The sequence below is a fragment of the Acomys russatus genome, chromosome 20, assembly GCF_903995435.1.
Source record: "Acomys russatus chromosome 20, mAcoRus1.1, whole genome shotgun sequence".
Lineage (NCBI taxonomy): Eukaryota > Metazoa > Chordata > Mammalia > Rodentia > Muridae > Acomys > Acomys russatus.
Genome location: NC_067156.1, coordinates 20,905,587 through 20,926,596, shown reverse-complemented (window position 1 = coordinate 20,926,596; position 21,010 = coordinate 20,905,587). Strand labels below are relative to the sequence as shown.

The 21,010-nt window shown below is 46.7% G+C and overlaps 1 protein-coding gene across 1 annotated transcript; it reads left to right on the top strand.

Moving 5' to 3' along the window:
- Positions 1–3,591: 3,591 nt before the first annotated feature.
- Proc (protein C, inactivator of coagulation factors Va and VIIIa) lies at positions 3,592–20,364 on the top strand. The gene is given in 10 exon segments (XM_051163365.1): positions 3,592–3,749; positions 5,785–5,871; positions 6,815–6,978; positions 7,864–7,888; positions 8,012–8,149; positions 8,244–8,378; positions 16,105–16,259; positions 17,761–17,878; positions 19,567–20,084; positions 20,087–20,364. Coding segments are annotated over 10 exon segments (1,461 nt in total). The 5' UTR covers positions 3,592–3,703; the 3' UTR covers positions 20,162–20,364.
- Positions 20,365–21,010: the final 646 nt, after the last annotated feature.

The following is a 21,010-nucleotide window of genomic DNA, read 5'->3' as shown; positions in this document are numbered from 1 at the left end:
GGAGTTGGGAGTGGTCAAAGGTATGTAGAACATACTGCAGTCTGTCGTCATGGTGCTTGCCTGGCGTCCCAGCAACTGGGAGGCTCTGGCATGAGAATTGTCAGGTGTTACCACCAGCCTGGGCTACATAGCGAGACCCAGCCTCAGAAACATAAAGAGCAAACAGACCATACACCCTCTCACATGCCTGAGGCACATGAAGTTAAGGATGAGTGACTACTTGAAAATGGGAGTTGCTGGGACTGGAGAGATGACTCAGATGGCTGCTCTTCCAAAGGTCCTGAGTTCAATTCCCAGCAACCACGTGGTGTCTCACAGCCACCTATAGTGAAAATATGGTGCCCTCTTCTGGCATGCAGGTGTACATGCAGGCAAACACTGTATACATAATAAATAAATCTTTTTAAAAATTATTTATTTATTATTATGTATACAGTGCTCTGCCTGCATGTACACCTGCAGTCCAGAAGAGGGCATCAGATCACATTATAGATGGTTGTGAGCCACCATGTGGTTGCTGGGAATTGAACTCAGAACCTCTGGAAAAGCAGTCTATGCTCTTAACCTCTGAGCCATCTCTCCAGCCCATAAATAAATCTTAAAAAAAAAAAAAGAGGCCGGGCAGTGGTGGTGCACGTCTTTAACCCCAACCCCTTTTTCCTCATTCATCACCCCTTCTACTTTCATATTATCCATCTATTGATCTATCATAAACAGAAAATGCATATGAGAGAAAAGGCAGTATTTGCCTTTCTTCTCACATTACCCTCTCTTGCTCCCCCGTCTCTTTTTCCCTTTAGACCCCTCCCTCCTTCCCAGAGTCTTCCTTCTAGTTTCATGGTGTTTGTGTGTATCACATACATACATACACACATATGTATATATAACTCTTCGTATAAGAGAAATGTGTAATATTTATCTTCCAAACTGGCTTATTTTATTTACTATGGTGCTCTCCATTTATCCACTTTTATGAGAGTGACATAATTTCACTCCTCTTATGGTTAAATAAACCTCCACAGTTTGTTGTTGTTGTTGTTTGTTCTTGTGGGTTTTTTGTTTTGTTTTGTTTTGTTGAGACATGGTTTCTTTTGTGTAGCCTTGACTATCCTGGACTTGCTTTGTAGATCAGGCTGGCCTCAAACTCATAGAGAACCGCCTGCCTCTGCCTCCCAAGATGTGAGATTACAGGCATGCGCCACTGCACCTGGCTTATGTGTCACATTTTTTGGTGTGTGTGTCACATTTTTTTAAATACACATCTCTGTTGATAGATACATGGCTGGTTTCACATCTGGGCTGTTGTGAGCAAGGCTGTAAGAAACCCAGATATACAAATGTCTATGCTGACTTTGCTTCCTTTCCACCTGTACCCAGGAAAGCCATTTGACTTTGATACCCACAGATGTCCTTGAGATAAGAATTGTTAATTGAGCATTTAAGTCCTCAGCCCTGTGTACTTTGTATAAAACATTTCATTAAAACGTTTAGGTGCCAATGAGATGACTGAGTAAGTCTGTACTCACAGATACTTGCTGGCAAGCCCAAAGATCTGGGTTGAATCCTTGGAACCTACGGTAGAAGGAGGGAATCAACCCTCACAAGTTGTCCTTTGACATGCACACACACATGCACACAGGCACACACATGTACACACACAGGTCTAAGCAATCCAGTCATTAAGGAGCCATACTGAGACTAATTGTGGAATTCTGATCCTGAGCTGGAAAGTTTCAGAACATGGCATTTCAAATTTTTCCTTTTTCTTTTTTACCTTTAGTATGACTTTCTTCCATAAAGTGAATTCAAGGCTCTGTCCCCCAAGTCTTACTGCTATACTTGCAGTAGACCTGACTAAACTGAGGTGTCTTTGAGAGAGACACTCCCAGCAAGGGGGATCAGAGGCTGACTCCACCCAGGACCTCCTCCTAGTGCAGTGTAGCTGCAGCGCTGGGCTGGCTCAACGACCTCAGCCAGAACTCCACAAAAGGGTTCAAAGCCCTTAACAAACTGGTGACTGATAACCCTGTGCACCGTGCAGAGTCCTCGGAAGGTCTAAAGTCATGAGGAACTCTGCTGAGGAGTCTGCCAGGCCTGCATGAGTCCCAGACAATGAGCAGACTTGCAGGAAGGCCACACTGGGAGCAAGAACATCCACAACAAGAGTTCATTTCACAAGTACCTGGAAAGTGGAAAGTTAGGTAGAGCCGTTGCATAGAAACAAAACAAAAAGCTCTCCAGGGTTCACAAGCAGACCCTTGTGTGGTCTTGCATTTGGCCTTTAGTGCCTTAGTGACCAGGAACTCAGTGCCCCTTCTCTAGGCAGCTGTCACAGTCTGCTCACAAACAGCCACTGGCTCTCCCCTTGCCCTGGGTTTATTTCTTTTTTTTTCTTTTCTTTTCTTTTCTTTTTTTTTTTTTTTTTTTTTTTTTTTTTTTTTTTGGGATAAGGTTTCTCTGTGATAGCTTTGCCTGTCCTAGACTCACTTTGTAGACCAGGCTGGCCTCGAACTCACAGCGATCCACCTGCCTCTGCCTCTCAAGTGCTGGGATTAAAGGCGTGCGCCACCACGCCCGGCTCCCTGGGTTTATTTCTAAGCACTGCACATTCCATCTCGCCTTCACTTCACCCATCTCAGTATTGTCCTACTGCCTGTCTTGGGAGTTCTCCCACCTCCCCTCCGGTGGAGGAAAACTTGGCTATCTGGGTTGCTTATCCTCCCCTTCAACTTTTGAAAACAGTCCTATACCTGATCCTCTCGCTAAGCTCATGTTCCTCAGTACTCAGATGGAGCATCTGATTAGCCAGCTGGGTCAAAGACTTCCTCCTGTGCCCAAGACAGATGTACCCACTTGGAGCCAAACTCCCCCTTTCAGAGCAAGGACTTTGTGGAGGAGCAGGGTGAAGCCACCGACAGCATTAGGGCAGGGAAGAGATGGTAGCTTCCTGTCTCAAGGAAAGAAGGTACTTAGAGAATGCTGACAGCTTGTAGGACACAGCAAGGGACTGCCTCTCTTTTCCAGGTCCCCAAGGTCTTCCTGAGTCACTCTTTTCTCTCACTAGCTCCCAAAGTCGGCCAGGAGCCTTGTTCTAGTACAGATATGTCTCCCACCAACTCCATCAGTGTGTACAAGCAATGAAGACTTCTGAGAGTCCTTCCCGTAAAACCGAGCACTCAGGAGGCAGAGGCTGGTGGATCACTGTGAGTTCGAGGCCAGCCTGGTCTACAAAAGTGAGTCCAGGACAGCCAAGGCTATACAGAGAAACCCTGTCTTGAAAAACAAGACACAAAAAATAGATAAATAATAAAAATTAAAAACCAGAGGGGACAGTAAGAGCATCTTATCAGCAAGGACATCCTAGACTAGATGAAAGATGGAATTATTTCAAGTGTGCTGCGTATGAACACACTGTCATATCTGGTTTGGGGTTTTGTTCTGTTCTTACAGTCCCATCCCTCTTCTAGCCAGTCACTATGAGGCTTGAAAGAGACCACATTTGCCAATCAGCTTGAACACACTTCCTCCCTCCCCTTCTGCTAGACAACTTCTTTGGTAGGCAGAGGTGAGTACTGGGGACATGTAGCCTTCCAGAGCTGGGAGTCAGAAAACCTCTTATTTGTTTGTCTGGGGAGAGGGCGGTTCAGCACCAAGAGCTAAGCAAATATTTGTGGTTATGGATTAACCTGACTCCCAGACTGACATGGCAGTGCCTGGACGAAATTGCAGTTTCTCCTTGGCCCACCCCTGTAAGTCCCCCTCAAGGCAAGACTGAAGAGCTGTGGAGGAAGGGGTGGGAGGAGAGTGGGGCTGTGAGGAGGGTGCCATCCATGAGCCAACGTTCTCCAGGCTGAACTTGGGACCGAGGAAAAGAGGAGCTCAGATTATCTAGGCCAAGGCATGAGTTGTTACTCCAAGGCACAGGTTGTCATCCCCTGTAATCCAAGTGGCCCTCTGGACACATCAGGTTATGTAGATCAAGCGGACAAGAGTGGGTGGCAGGGGGTGGAGGAGGGGTTCCCCATGATCTAGATGCCTCTGCTCCATCCACCCTGTCAGCTAGGGTAGAACTTGGGCTTCAGGAGCCCAAAAGGAAGGAGATCAAGGCCGGAAGGAGCTGTGCAGCTGGGTTAGGAGGGCCTGCCCACATGCTCTTGAGGACACTAACAGTCTTGTTGACCATTGGTTTGGGTCAGGGCTTAACCTTGAGTACAAGCTCTGTATCCTCTTAGGCACTGGTTTGTAATACGCAGCTTATCTCCTCCAAGCTTCTAGGTTCCTTCCCATAAAATGAGGTGAAAACCATTAATGCCTACCTCTTGTCTGCTTGTAAACCTAGACTGAGCCAGTGACAGTGAATAGTGACAGATGAGCAGTGTGTGTGTGCGTGTGTGTGTGTGTGTGTGTGTGTGTGTGTGTGTGTGTGTTGGGACTTGAACCCAGAGTCTTGAACATGCTAAGTATCTTCTCTCCTGTTGAATTGCAACCCTCCAGTCTCCTATCCTTTTTTTTATCAGCTTGAGGGAGGGGTGGGGAGGCTGGGAAGATGGCTCAGTTGAAAACATGCTTGCATGAGGGCCTGAGGTTGAGTCCTAGAACAACACATGGTGTTTGTTTGTTTGTTTGTTTGTTTGTTTGTTTGAAAGCTCCATGTGGTGGCACACACTTACAATCCTAGTGCTAGAGAACAGAAGCAAATTGGTCCCTTGGGCTTGCCAGCTAGCCAGTCTCATTGATGAGTTCCTGGCAGTGAGAGAGAGAGAAACCCTGTCTCACAAAAATAAGGTGGAAGCCAGGTGTGGTGGCACACCTCTTTAGTTCTAGCACTCAAGAGGCAGGGGGAGGTGGACCTCTACATGTTCAAGGAAAGCCTGGTCTAAATGGAAAAGTCCAGGATAGGCAATGCTGCTTTTAAAAAAACTGGAGGAAAAAAAGTGGACAGTGCCTGGGGAAGGACAGCCAAGATGCCTTGGTCTCCACATGTGCACACATCTGTGCACACAAGAGAGAGCTGTACATAGCCTACTAATTGTTTTCTAGCATCTCTTTATGGAAGAAATGTATTCTATCTATTTCACAAATGAGGAAACTGAGGCATGGATCAGGTAAACACCTTGTCCAGTACAGCCTTCTCTCTCTTCATTAGGACCTGGAATTTGCCTCAGGCAGTGAGTGACCTTTGTGCTTTCAGGTAGCTGGAGTGTGCCTTGTTCTAAGGGCCAAGTGGTTGTCTGTGAGCAGTGTACCTCACTCCCAGCCCCAGCTTCCACACAGACAGTGAACACATACACACACACACACACACACACACACACACACACACACACACACACACACACATCCTTTTCTCCTTTCCTCCCTCCCTTCCTTTCTTGCTTTTTCTTTTATTTGTGTGTATGGGGGGGGGGAGTTGGTAAGAGATCGACTTCAGGAGCTAACTCACCTTGTCTTTTGAAACGGGGCCTCCCGATGGCCTGAAGCTGGTCAACTGGAGCTGGTCACGCAGGCTAGGGTGGCTGGCCAGCAACCAGCAGAGATCTGCTTGTCTCTGCCTCCCCAGTCCTGGGATTACAAAAACATGCCATGACACGTAGATTCTTGTTTTAATTTTATGTGAGGTCTGGGGACCAGACTTAAGTCTTCATGTTTGTATGGCAAGTGCTTTATTGACTAAGATATCTCCCCTGCTCAGGGAGGACCCTTTCATTCCACTTTTGGGGAGGGGGTGTCGGGGAGCAGCACAGTTGTGGGACTCCTTGGAGCTTACACGTTCTCCTTAGACAGGTGTCAGCAGCTTCAGGATGTGGCGACTCAGAATCTTCCTGCTGTTCATGGCCACCTGGGGAATTTCTAGCACACCGGTCCATCTTGGTAAGACTGCCTCCACCTCACCTCAGACCCTCCACTGATTTCTACCGCACAGGTGCCAAGGGACCCGTCTAGAGCCACCCCAGCTATCTCTTGAACTGTGTCCTTCTTTGAGTGCCCCACCCACCTCCCATGCCCTTTTCTAGCCTGCCCTGCCCACACTAGCTCTCTGTCACCTCCGCTCAGGTGAGCACATCCTCCTCTTACACTTGCCTCTCAGTCCCCTCTCCCATGCTTCAGATGTGGTCCCTCCCTCTCAGCTCCTCTCCTACCTGACAGGCATCTCTCAGAGCTGAGGAGCCATGGAGTGACAGGTCTCTGTTCTCCGTGTGCTCCTGCTCAAGGGCGAGAGATGGGGACTGTATGATAGGGTGTTGGAAGTCAAGAGGTAAGACAAAAAAGGCTCACTTAGCTGTCCTGGGAGAAGTGTGTAGCCTCGGTTGGCCTGGACTCTGTCGGCCAGGCTGGCCTCTAACTTGCAGAGATCCTTCTGCCTCTGCTTCCCGAGTGCTGGGATTACAGGCACGTGCAGCCACGCCCTGCCAGTCTTATTCTTTTACCACTGTTTATTTAGTATTAGACTTTATATAAGGCTATTTTCGCATATACATAACTTTGCAGTTTCAATGGCGGCAGCAGGATCCAGCATTGTCTCTAACACTTGGTTCTGTGTAAGACACCTTGTTGAGTACTCCAGGCATGTCCTCAAAGGAAGGTCTGTCTGTCTGTTTCAGGGCACGTATTCTGCAAGATCCAAACTGCTGTGCTCCCGGGGGGAACCTCTGGGAACAGAGCAGAAAAGCAGGGCTCAGCATCCCTCCTGGAAATTAGAACCCAAGCAGAGGGATCAGGGTGAGGTCTTCCAGGCTCTCTCCTGCTGGGGTTCTTCAGATCCCTGTGCCCCTTCTCGGGTCCCTTCACCACTTTGACTCCTGTCCCAAACCAGAGCCAGTGTTCTCCAGCAGCAAGCATGCAAACCAGGTGCTTCGGGCCAAGCGTGCCAACAGTTTCTTAGAGGAGATGCGGCCGGGCAACATGGAACGGGAGTGTATGGAGGAGATCTGTGACTTTGAGGAGGCCCAGGAGATTTTCCAAAACGTGGATGAAACAGTAAGGCCATCAGACTAGGTCCAGAGGGTGGGCTGGTGGCTGGTTGGGGCCTAGAGGAGCAGGGGACATGACCACTGCCATCGAGGCCCCTTTTGGATTTGAGAGTTGGTTAGTTGTGTGGATGCTGGTCTTATTTAAGTGCTTGGTCAGGGCACAGGGAACTATAGGAACCAGGACCAGGGAAAATCAAGTCTGGGCAGCCTTCCCTCCAGAGGCCACGACTGCTCATCTCTGTCTCTCCCTCCCTGTGACCAAGTGATCTTTTTTTCCTCTACCCTGACCTGCACTTCATGTTTAGGGGGTGTGATCAAAGCTCTTGAATGTCTGTCCCCATGGGGTACTCTGGGCCTCAGTTAGTTGAGATCTAGTTAGAAACACAGACCGGGGACTGGAGAGATGGCTCAGAGGTTAAGAGCACTGACTGCTCTTCCAGAGGTCCTGAGTTCAATTCCCAGCAACCACATGGTGGTTCACAACCATCTATAATGTGATCTGGTGCCTTCTTCTGGCATGTAGGCATACATGCAAGCAGAACACTGTATACATAATAATAAATAAATCTTAGAGAGAGAGAGAGAGAGAGAGAGAGAGAGAGAGAGAGAGAGAGAGAGAGAGAGAGAGAAACACAGACTCTTAGGCAGCCATGTCTCAAGCCTGAATGATCCAAAGTTAGGATGGGGAAGATAGGACAGGAGGAAACAGAAAGGATGGAGATGCATGGAGATGGGTGATGTGGGTGGGCAGCAAGGAGCAGCATTATGGCAGATTGTATGGAAGCCTTTTTACTCCCTGGACAGCTTGTATCCAGGAGGAGGCAATATCTTTGTGGGCTTCCACTGCATAGCCAGGCTGGGCCCTGACACTCCACCCTCTCTCCCTCCACAGCTGACCTTCTGGAATAAGTACTTCGGTGAGTGAGTGCTAGACTCCTGGATGGATAGCCCATGCTTGCTTGCTCCATGGTCAGTGGAGGTTGGAGCAAAAAACGGAGGTACCCGTACCCTCTACTTCCCCATCCCGCTGTCTTTCGCAGACGGTGACCAGTGCACAGCTCCGCCCTTGGACCACCAGTGCGACAGCCCATGCTGTGGGCATGGCACATGCATCGACAGCCTGGGCAGCTTCAGCTGCAACTGCGATAAGGGCTGGGAAGGCAAATTCTGCCAGCAGGGTGAGGGGTCCTTGGCGAGGCAGCAGGGTGGGCTGAGGTGGGATCTGGAACCAGTGGGGCCACCATGAGCTGTCTGCACTCTCATGTCGCGCAGAGTTGCGCTTCCAAAACTGCCGGGTGAACAACGGCGGCTGCTTGCACTACTGCCTGGAGGAGGGCAGCGAGCGGCGCTGCACTTGCGCCCCGGGATACAAGCTGGCAGACGACCTCATGCACTGCAAGGCCACCGGTGAGTCAAGGCAGGCCTGCAAAGAGCACCCTCCCCCAAGAGCAAGCACATCTTGGGGACCCAAGACAGGTGGATATGCCACCCCTTTCTCCCGACCCTATAGGTACTGTCAATCTTTCGTTTGTTGGCAGCCTTCAGGTGCCCATGGACATATCCTGGAGTACAACTATGTATCTGTCTCTGTCTCTCTCTGCCTCTGCCAAACGCAGGGTCTAAGCTGACCTAGGAATTAAGTCATCAGTGTCGTCCTCCATCTACCCTCCTGGATGTATCACTTCCTCTCAGAACCCCGATTCTGCCTCCCTTTTAGATTTCCTTTGAGTTTTTCTTTTGAGTGTGTTTACTAATGCGTGTAGTTTAAGAAGTCAGGGTGTCACAGCTCTTTGAACTGAGCTCAGTGTGTTTTCCTGGGCATGGCTCTTTTCTCATCTTTTGTAATTTTTTTGGAGGACATACCTCTTCTGTTTTCTTTTATTATATTATGCTATATTTTTTTGAGACAAGGTTTCTCTGTGTAGTCTTACCAGTCTTGCACTGGCTTTGCAGACCACGAAATCACAGAGATCTGTCTGCCTCTGCTTCCCTGAGTGCTGGGATTACAGATGTGTGCCACCACACCTAGCTCCTCTTGTCTCTATGGACATTTGCTTTACTTTTTAATTTAATTTAATTTTTTTCACTACTAGAGGTTGAACCTAGGGTCTGGCCACATATTAAGCAGATGACCTCCCAGGATTGCCATTTTTCTATTTTCTTTTGTCCTTAGTTTTTGTTTTGAAACAAGGTTTCAATAAGTTATCCAGGCTGGTCTTAGCCAACTCCTCCTGCTTCTGCCTCCCCAGTATCAAGGATTACAACAGGCCTGTGTCACTAGGTTTGGCTCTTGGAACATTTTAAGATTTTTTTCTTTTATTCAAAATAAAATTTCAGCTGGGTGTGTTGGTGCACACCTTTAATCCCAGTACTTGAGTGGCAGAGGCTGGTGGATGTTTATGAGTTCAAAGCCAGCCTGGTCTACAAAGTAAGTCCAGGAAAGCCAAGGCTATTACACAGAGAAACTCTGTCTCAAACAAACAAACAAACAAAAACAAAACAAAACAAAACAAAACCCAAAAAACAACAACAACAAAAAGAAAAGAAAATTTCCCCATAAAACTTCAGTAAAGTGCTATAATGATTAGAATTTAAATATCAAGAGTTAAGCTGGGCGTGGTGGCGCACGCCTTTAATCCCAGCGCTCGGGAGGCAGAAGCAGGCGGATCGCTGTGAGTTCGAGGCCAGCCTGGTCTACAAAGTGAGTCCAGGATGGCCAAGGCTACACAGAGAAACCCTGTCTTGAAAAACCAAAATAAATAAATAAATAAATAAATAAATAAATATCAAGAGTTAAAATTTTTGTATTAAAATGTTACACATATAATCTATATAAAATAAGCATGTAAACATAATCTGTTAAAAATAAATTTTGTTATACAATATATTATGATTGCAGTTTGCCCTTCCCCTACTCCTCCCAGTTCACCCCCACTTCCTCTCTTATCTGAATCCACCCTTTCTGTCTCTACTTAGAAAATAGCTATCTAAGGAATAATAATAAAATGAATTTAAAAATCAAAATATGACAAATAAGAGAAAAATCCTACAAGAAATGCATATAGATGGAGACACACACATTTGCACACACCTCTTCCTCCCTTTCCTGTTTGGTCTTCCTATTCCAGTCCTTCCCCTAGTCCATCCATAACTATCTATTCTAGTTCTTCTTCCTCAGGAGATCCATCTCTCTCCCATAGTCCCTTACTCTCTACCTAACCTCTGTAGTTAAAGGGATTGTAGCTTGCTTGTCAATGACTTAAGAGCTAACAACCACATTTAAGAGAATATCTACCATACCTGTCTTTCTAGGTCTGAGTTATCTCACGGTGAATTTTTCTAGTTCCATCCATTTATCTGTGAATTTTATAATCTTATATATTTCATTGTGTAAATGTAGTACATTTTCTTTATCCATTCGTCCACTGATAAACATCATTGTTTCCAGTTTCTGGCTATTATGAATAGAGCAACAATGAACACAGTTGAGCAAATGTCTCTGTAGTAGGATGCAGTGTCCTTTGGGCACAATCTCCAAAGTGGTATAGCAGGATCTTGAGGTAACTGAGATCTTCCCATCTTCCTGAGAAACTGCCACACTGATTTCCATAGTGGCTGTAAAAATTTGCACTGCCACCAGCAATGAATGAATGTTCCCCTTATTCTACATCCTCAAAAGTATAAGCTGTCATTTGTTTTGTTAATCTTGGCCATTCTGGTTATTGTAAGATTATTGTAAGATTAAATTTCAAAGTAGTTTGATTTGCATTTACCTGATGACTAAGGATGCTGAAAATTTTCCTTAAGTGCTTCACAGACATTTATTTTTCCATTTTTGAGAATTCTCTGTTTAGATCCATACCCCATTTTTGAATTGGGGTTTTTCTTGATATCCATTTTTGAGTTTTTTATATATTTTAAATATTAGCCCTCTATCAGATGTGTAGTTGGTGGAAATCATTTCCCATTCTATAGCCTGCCACTTTGTCTGAATAATAGTGTCCTTTGCCATACAGAACGCTGACATTTTCATGGGGTCCTATTTACTGATTCGTGCTTGTGCTCTGAAGTGCTCTATTCAGAAAGTCTTTGCCTGAACAAATGAGTTCAAGGCTATTCCCCACCTTCTCTTCTATCAGGTTCAGTGTATTTGTTTTGTGTTAAGGTCTTTGATCCATTGGTAGCTGAGTTTGTACAGAGTGTTAAATATGGGTCTATTTACATTCTTCTAGTGCAACCATCCAATTTGATCAGCACTATTTGTCTTTTCCCATCAACAGTGATTAAAGTTTTGCTAGTTATAGTAGTCTGGGCTGGCGTCTATGGTCTCTTAGCGTTTGTAGAACAGGTTCAGGCCCTTCTTGCTTTTAGCGTCTCCATGGGAAAGCCAGGCGTTGTTCTAGTAGGTTTGCTTTGTATGTTATTGGGTCTTTCCAACTTTTGTTTTTTCTTTCAAGTCAGGGTAGCCCTGGCTGTCCTGGACTCACTTTGTAGACCAGGCTGGCTTCGAACTCACAGTGATTTGCCTGCCTCTACCTCCGCAGTACTGGGGATGAATGGCCTGTGCCACCACTGCACAGATTTCCTTTCCAACTTTTAATATTCTCTTTTTGTTCTGTAGTTTTTTTTGTTTTGATTATTATGTGCTGAGACAAATTCATTTTCTAGTTCAGTCTTTTTGGAGTTCTGTATGCTTCTTATACTTTGATAAACACCTCTTTCTTTAGGTTAGGGAAATTTTCTTCTATGATTTTGTTAAAAATATTTTCTATGCCTTTGGCCTGTGTTTCTTCTCCTTTTCCTTCCTCTATCCCTACTATCCTTAGATTTTTGTCTTTTCATAGTGTCCCAGATTTTCCCAGATGTTTTGTGCCTGGATATATATATTCAACATTTTCTTTGACCAAGGTTTCCATTTCTTCTGTCTTGTCATCAATGTCTATGATTCTTTCTTTCATCTCTTGCCTCTGAGGTTCCTGTTTGAATTCCTAAATTTTTCATTTTCACTTTTCCTTGTTTGGGTTTTCTTTCTTTCTTTTCTTTTCTTTCTTTCTTTCTTTCTTTCTTTTTTTTCCTTTTTGTTTATTTATTTATTTATTTTGGTTTTTCAAGACAGAGTTTCTCTGTGTAGCCTTGGCTGCCCTGCGCTTGCTTTGTAGACCAGGCTGGCTTTGAACTCACAGAGATCCGCCTGCCTCTGCCTCCCAAAGTGTTGGAAAGGCAGGTTTTCTTTATTGATTCCCTCTCTCTCTCTCTCTCTCTCTCTCTCTCTCTCTCTCTCTCTCTCTCTCCAGAGACAGAGTTTCCCTATGTAATGACCCTGGCTGTCCTGGAATTCTTATTGATTCTTTTTGCACTTGTAAGTCCTAAACTGTTTTCTTCTTCTCATCCCACTGTTTTTATTTTCATGGATTTCCTTAAGGGATTTATTGATTTCCTCTGTAAGGACCTGTAATATATTCATAAAAGGCTACTTTGTAGTCCTTGTCTGGTGCTTCAGCTAGTTTACATTGCTGAGGCAGGGTTTCTGGGCTTTAGTGGAGATATACTGCCTGGCTGTTTTGATGGTCTCTAAGCACATGGGCTTGAGATGACTGTACTGTGCTGATGGTGCTCCCTTCCTTGGTTTCTATTGCCTTTTCTGGCTTTTAAGACAGTTTTGGAGCTATGAGTTGCCTGGTAGTGAATACTTCTGGGATCCTGCGAGGTGTATCACTGGGAGTTCAAGGAGTGCCCGTGGAAGTTGGGGGATGAGACAATAGCATGGGGTGGTGAGGGAGCCTGGACAGGAGGATCTTTAGGATCTGCTGGCGGTGGAGCCCGGAGGAAGGGGAAACCACAACCAGCAGTATGCTATAGATATGTGGCTGAACTGGGGGACTATTGGAGGAGGGAAGGAAGTTTGAAGGTCTGAAGATTGCCTACCTGCTCCCTGTTTTGAGATCATTTTGTTGGCACTATAGCCTGTGCTCTCTTTGCTGTTTCTTTCAGGATCTCTTGTAACATTCATGTTATCATTTCTTCTATTTTTACATGTCTGACTTTTTCTTTTTAAACAGTCTCATATATCCCAAGCTGGCTTTGAACTTATTGTATTGCTGGGGATGACTGATTTTCTTAGCCTCTTGCTTCTACCTCCAGAGTGCTGGGAGTATGGGCATGTATACTTGATTTTATTTGGTGCTGGGGTGAAACTTGGAGCTTTAAGAATGCCAGGCAAAGCCAGGTGTGGTGGCGCACGCCTGGTTAGTCCCAGCACTCTGGGGGGGGGGGGCGGGCAGAGGCAGGTAGATCTCTATGAGTTCGAGGCCAGCCTGGTCTACAAATTGAGCCAAGGATAGCCAAGGCTATACAGAGAAACCCTGTCTTAAAAAGGGGGGAAAAAACCACACAGAAGTTTTTGGGGTTGGAGAGATGGCTCAGAAGTTGAGAACTGGCTGCTCTTCCAGAGGTCCTGAGTTCAATTCCTAACAACCACATGGTGGCTCACAACCATCTATAATGTGATCTGATGCCCTCATCTAGTGTGCAGGAGTACATGCAGGTAAAAACACTATATACATAATAAATAAATAAATATTTTTTTAAATGCCAGGCAAAGCTGGGTGTGGTGGCGCACACCTTTAATCACAGCACTGGGGAAGCAGAGGCAGGCGGATCTCGGTGAGTTCGAGACCAGCCTGGTCTACAAAGTGAGTCCAGGACAGCTAAAGCTACATAGAAAAAAACCTGTCTTGAAAAACCAAAACCAAACCAAACCAAACCAAAATAAAAATGTCAGGCAAGTACTCTACCAGCTGCGCTGTATCTCTAGCACTGACTTGGAATTCTTTCAGAGATTTACAACTTTATCTTCTAATCTCTATACAGAAACACATGCTTAAACTTTGTATTTTAAAATAGGTATTTTGCTTGCATGCAAATATATGTGCACCATGTGTGTGCCTGTTGCCATGGATTCCAACACTGGAGTAACATATATTTGTGAGCTGCCATGTGATTGCTGGGAGTTGAACCTAGGTCCATTAGAGGAGCAGCCAGTGCTCCCAAATGCTAAACCACTTCTCCAGGCCCTAAACTTTGTGTTTAGAACTGATTGTATATCTATACAAAGTTTCAAGAAGTTCCCATGCCTTACTGCCTACAAGCTTCCCTGAAGTCCTGAGTTACTGACAGAAACTTGGTTTAGACCTTTAGGTCTTAACATCTAGGTGAGGTAAGAGAAGCAAACCTACAAAGCTGGTGGATGCTTTCAGTTGCATTCTAGCACCCAGGAGCAGGGTGGGCAGAGTTGTTGCCATCTCTGCAGCCCACAGACCTGTGGTCCTCTAGCCACACCCCGCTTTGATATAGAACTGTCCGTAATCCCTTCTCAGGGCCTCCAGTGCACCTTCTGCACGGTCGGACCTCTGTGGGTGAGAAAAGGGAAGTTGAGCTATGAGGAGGTCTCTCTAAACTTCCATTGTCAGCTCATACCATGCCCCATATGCAGACACATCTGTGCTGCCCCCACCCCAGGAATTTGAAGAACTCTTGAAGGGTGCTGTTTATGCAATCCCAGTTTCTGGGAACTCTGCTGGTGGGAGAGACCTCTGCTTCTCAGTTTGCCGTGTCAGTTACTATGTCTATCTACTGGCTAGCTTCTCAAAATGTGTTCCTACAGTCTCTTTGCCATTTTGTCACTCCTTGATTGCCCTATGGATGGTGTTCCACTGCCTCACCAGCTTAGATCCATCCAACAGCGTAGATTCAACAGTTATAGGAGCAGACCTTGCAGACCATGAGCCCCGAATTTCCGTGATGTGGCCACTGTTACGGGAAGAGAGGCTTCAAAATGACACTTTCCAAGAATCACTCAGAGCTGGAGACAGCTCAGTTGGTAAATAGCTTACATGCAAGCGCAAGGACCCGAGTTTGGATCCCCAGCATCCGCGTAAAAAGCCAAACATGGCTGGATGTGCCTGTAACCTCAGTGTGCTGAGGGGGAGGGCAGAGACAGTAGGATCCCTAGGATTCACTCGCCAAGCAAGAGAGCTGTACCCAGGTAGAGGCTGTCTCAAAAATAAGGTGCAGAAACAAGAAGAAAGACACCCAGCATTGACCTCTGCCTTCTACATGAATGTGCTATGGCACACACACACACACACACACACACACACACACACACACACACACACACACACACTTCCTTTTGGGGCTGGTAAGTAAGATGGGTCAGAGTTTAGAGTACTTGCTGTTCTTGCAGAATGCTGATTTGGTTCCTAGCACCTACGTGGCAGCTCACAATTGTCCTTCATTCCAGTTCCATATAATCTAATGACATCTTCTTGCCTCTGAGGACACCAGAAACATACAGAAACTTACATAAAACAAAACACTCATGCACATTAAAAAAAACCAAAATAGACTGGGTGTGGTGGCTCATGGCTTTAATCTCAGCACTTGGAAGGCAGAGGCAGGCAGATTGCTGTGAGTTTGAGGCCAGCCTGGTCTACAAGTCCAGGACAGTCAAGGCTAACACAGAGATACCCTATCTCAAAAAACAAAAAAAGTTAAAAAGTAAAAGAAAAAAAGAAAAGAATACTTAGCCTCTTCTCTACAATCCGTCCCCCTACTGAGATAGGGTCCAGTGTAGCCCAGGCTGACCTAAAACTCACTGAGTAGCCTAGGATGGCCTTGAAATTCAGATCCTTCTGCCCTACTTTCCAGTGCTGTGATCACAGAGGTGTGTTACTGTGCCTGGTTTGTGTAGTACAAGGGCTCTAAACCAGGGCCTTGTGTGTGCTAGGCAAGCACTCTACCAACTGAGCTACATCCAGTAATTTATTATCTCCCTAGGAGCTTGGTTATGCCCAAACAAGGAGCTTTTTCTTATATATCTTGGGGATGATCACCTACAACCCTGGGGTATAATGATTCCAGGATACCTTCAGTCATTAGTTCAAGGACACTTAGGTAGTAATGTTGCTTGGCCAATTCTTGCCAGTAGGTGGCACTATTTGATTTTGAGTCCCAAGCTGCACCTCTTGACTCCTCAAAGGTAGCAGCATAGCCTAGCAACAGGAGGACAGATGAGAGGGCCCTGTGGGAGTCATTCCCGAGAAGCCCTTAACCACCTCTCCTTGACTTTCAGCGAGCTTTCCCTGTGGGAAGCTGGGGAGGTGGATGGAAAAGAAACGCAAGCAAGTCAAAACCAAACGGGACACAGACCCAGATGATGATGAACAGGATCCAGATCCAAGGATCGTCAATGGGACGCTGACAAAGCAGGGCGACAGTCCTTGGCAGGTGAGCTAGCGGAGATAGTCTCCTGGGACCCCTGCTGGCATGAGAGAAGTTTTGTTGCTTAAGGGGTACAGGTGAAAGTTGGTAAGAATAGGCGTGGGCTTGTGCAGGGAAAGGCTTAGTTAGGGTTACTATTGCTGTGAGGAAACACCATGACCAAAGACACTTGGCGAGGAAAGGGTTTATTTGTCTTACACTTTCACATCACAGTTGAACATCAAAGGAAGTCAGGGCAGGGACTCAAGCAAGGTAGGAAGATGGAGGCAGGAGCTGATGCAGAGGCCATGGAGGGTGCAGCTTACTGGCTTGTTCTCCATGCTTGCTCAGTCAGCTTTCTTATAGAACCCAGGGCTACCAGTCCATGGGTGGAACCTCCTACAATGAGCTGTGCCCTCCCGCATCAAACACAAATTAAGAAAATGCTTTCTAGTTGTTTATGAAAAGCATTTTTTCTTTCTTTTTTAATTACATTTTTTTTTGTTTTTTTTAATTACATTTTTAAATTTTATTTATTTATTTCTATTTTATGTTTTTGCCTGCATATGTGTCTGCTTCAGGGTGTCAGATCATAGAATTACAGACAGTTGTGAGCTGCCATGTGGGTGCTGGGAGTTGAAACCGGGTCCTCTGGAAGAGCAGTCAGTGCTCTTAACCGCTAAGCCATCTCTCCAGCCTGAAAACATTTTTTTCAACTGAGGCTTTCTTCTCTCCAATGACTCTAGTTTTGTGCCGAGTTAACATAAAACTAGCCAGCATGGTGGTGGTGTACACCTTTAATCTCAGCACTCAGAAGACAGAGGCAGATGGACCTCTGAGTTTGAGGTCTGCCTGGTCTATAGAGTGAGTTCCAGGACAGCTAGGCCTACACAGAGAAGCCCTGTCTTGAAACCAAACAAACAAACAAAACACCAGGCAGCATGGAGGAAGAGTTCAGTTTGGAGGAAGAGATGGAGAAACAGAGCTTGTGTGGGTGGGAACTGAGGCAGGGACTGGGTTTATGGAGACTGGCAGACTCCCGAGCACCCACAGCTTCAACATGGAGCAAGAATTCACTTGTTTCTCAGTAAATGTAAATGGTTATCAGAAAATTCCTGGCTCCAAGATGAAGGGCTGCACTAGTAGTTCACAGTATTGGGGAGCTCTATAAAAAGCTCAGCAGAACAAGAACCAGGATGGCCCTCAGGAAAGGGGCAGAGGGAGACCCAAGAGAGATACCCTAAACTGCCTAAAGATGCGCTGCTTGGCCCAGCCCCAGCCAGCCAGCATGAGAGCACTCTGACATTGGTATGGTTGAGGGTTAGTGTAGGAACTGCATAGGCTGTGTCAGGTGGATGCCAACACCAGACAGCGTCACAAATAGAAAACACTGGCAAAAGACGTATGTTTATGTATGCTAGTGGGACCAGGAACCCAGGAGAGTGCTTGGAAAACACTAGGAGTCCCGTGAGACTTGGGGGTCCTGGGCCAGGAGTTGTTGGAGGCAGCCTTGTGATCTTACTTTCAGGCTATCCTTCTGGACTCCAAGAGGAAGCTGGCCTGTGGAGGGGTGCTCATCCACACCTCCTGGGTACTGACGGCGGCCCACTGCATGGTGAACTCCAAGAAGCTTACCGTGAGGCTTGGTGAGAGCTGCAGCCAGGCAGGAGTAGCCAGAGGCCTGAGGTGGAGCAGGGGAAGCAGGCTTGCTGTTCAGGGGTGGGTGATCCTGGCAGTTACATATTTAGGCTCGACAGAGGATGCACGGAGGACGGAGGCAATTGTGCTAGCATATGCTCACACTGCGACTCCAGTCAGCTGTGACTTTTTTGGTGTTCATCTCAGATCTTATTTGTAAATGAAGGGTGCCATGCATCCAGGTCGCATCACTCCCACTCCTATGGCACCAGCTGTGTGGGCCTCAGCATCAGGCTATGGTTAGACCCATGACACTGTGAGCTTTACATAAACTGACAGTCTGGAGCTGTGCAATGTTGGCCTGCCTTGCTAGCTGCTCCCTTAGGAGTCTGTGGGTCCCCAAGTCTAGGCCCTACTCTGTGACAATTTCTCGGGGGGGCTTTTCAGCAGACATTATACCCAAAAGAAGAAAAGTGGGCCAAGAATAGCCTAGTTGTTAAGACAAAGATTTGAGTTCAATTCCCAGAACCCATATAGAATCCAGACATGGTAGTTTAAAGCTAATCTGGCGAAGCAAAGACAGGAAGGTCGCTGGAGCCTGCTGGCCAGCCAGTCTAACTGAATCTGTGAGATTCAGCATCAGGGAAAGATTCTCTGTACCTCAAATATAAGGTGGAGAGCAATCAAGGAAGAAACCAAACATCGACCTCTGGCCTCTGCATGCACTCACACACATGCACACACATCCTCATACACATGCGTCTTCCATGAACACATGCACATACATACATATGTAAGCACATACATAGCAAAAAAAAAAAAAAAATGGATCACTGAGAATGACAAAATGACAACTACCTGCAGTGAGGACAATGGCCTATGGCCCTGATTCCCAGAGCCATCAGCTGAAGAGAACCTGTTTCTTTTCTATGGTCCAGATCATTCTTTCTAGTACCTGGATCTTGCTGGTGCTCCCCAATGGGTCTTGATAGTATTCCCCTTTGTTTAGGTCTTGGTACTCCAGAGCTAGTCTCTCCAGCTATGTTTCTTTCCCTTCTCTCTGTGCTGGGTCTACAGGAGTCTCTGGCTTCTCTGCTCTTTCTTTCTTTTGAAAATTTATTATAATTTTTCAGATTACATCCCAATTGCTATCCCCTCATTTGTATCTTCCCATTCCCCCCTCCCTCCCTCTTCTGCCTTATTCCTGCCCCCTAGACCTCTGACAGAAGGGGACTTCCTCCTCCACCATATGACCACAGCCTATCAGGTCTCATCTGGATGGGCTTCCTCTGTATACCTCTGTGTGGCCTCCTCACCAAGGGGAAATGATCAAATTGGTGTCACCAGAGTTCATGTCAGAGGCAGTCCCCATTCTCCCACAACCTTGGAGAATGAGCTGTCCATTATGTAGATCTGAACAGGGTCTAGGTTTACTGCATGCATTGTCCTTGGTTGGTGCAACAGTCTGTGCAGGTCCCTTGGCACTTCTCTGCTCTTTCTATCCTCATTTTGTTGTTCTGTGAATTCTGTGTGTAGACCAGCCCCCTGATGCTTAGGAGCTCCTAGGGCCCACTCACTTATGCCCACACTCACCTTTGGTAAGGACCTGAGGCACAGGGACACAGTTCAGGGCAGCAGAAGCACCATGGTCATGTAGGCTTCCCCAGCCTACTCTAATAGCATCCTTGCCTTGCAGGTGAGTATGATCTGCGACGCAGGGACCACTGGGAACTGGACCTGGAAATCGAGGAGATTCTCATTCACCCTAACTACAGCCAGAGCACCAGTGACAATGACATTGCACTGCTTCGCCTAGCCCAGCCAGCCACTCTCTCTAAAACCATAGTGCCCATCTGCCTGCCAAACATTGGCTTGGCAGAGCGGGAGCTCACTCAGGCTGGCCGAGAGGCAGTGGTGACAGGCTGGGGCTATCAAAGTGACAGAGAGAAGGATGGCAGAAGGAACCGAACCTTCATTCTCACCTTTATCCGTATCCCTGTGGCCCCACGAAATGAGTGCATGGAGGTCATGAACAATGTGGTCTCAGAGAACATGCTGTGTGCAGGTATCCTTGGTGATAGGAGAGATGCCTGTGATGGTGACAGTGGGGGACCGATGGTGGTCTTCTTCCGGGGTACCTGGTTCTTGGTGGGCCTGGTGAGCTGGGGTGAGGGATGCGGGGAACTCAACAACTTTGGTGTCTACACCAAAGTGAGAGCCGCTATCTTGAATGGATCCATAGCTACATTGGGGACAAGGATGCCTCCTCCCTTAAGAGCCAGAGGCTGTAGCACCCCTCCCTTCTAATCTCTGGACCCTAGAGGCCACTCTTGGCTAGGCTAGTGAATACCAAGACAGAGGACATTAAAGGGGCATACAACAAACATACCCACCCGAGTTCTTGTCTGTCTTTCTATCCTTTTGATGGGCTATTCTGGTGGAATTTTACATTAATTGGGCATCTGGTATACACCAGGTGTTTTATGAAAAGAACCTGCTTAACTCCCAAAGCGGTGGATGGGAGTGCTGGAAGATCCAGTGGGATCTGAGGCTGATTATAACTTGGGGGAAGGATTGATTTATAGAGAGGAATTTAAAAAAAATGTTACAAGAAGCCACTAGAGTCTTTCTTAAGGCCTCAGAAAGAGCCAGTGCTAGTTGCAGGTCAGAAAAGCTTGACAGTGGCCTGTGGTAAAGGGAGGTGAGGCTCAGTGGTGGAGCTGAGAATTAACATTTGGGGCACACTCCCAAGTTCAGCTGCTGCTTCTCCAGTGTGTGTGTGTGTGTGTGTGTGTGTGTGTGTGTGTGTGTGTGTGTGTGTGTCTGTGTCTGCGCACGCGTGTGCGTGCGCGTGCGTGTGCTTGGAGACCAGAGGTAAACTTCATGTGTTGTTTCTCAAGTACTGTCCACTTTTTTGTTTTTTTGTTTTTGTTTTGACACAGGCCTGAAATCTACCCAGTAGGCTAGGCTGGCTGGCCAGCAAATCCCACCCCACCCCCAGCTGTGACAAGTGGAGACAGAGGATCAGTAGCTCACAGGGGAAGCAGCCAGATGCCCAGAGGGTGCTACTCAGAATCTTACAGTTTTGTTGAGGAAGGTGCTTAAGAATGAAGTTATAAGCTGCGTGTGTGGTGGCACTT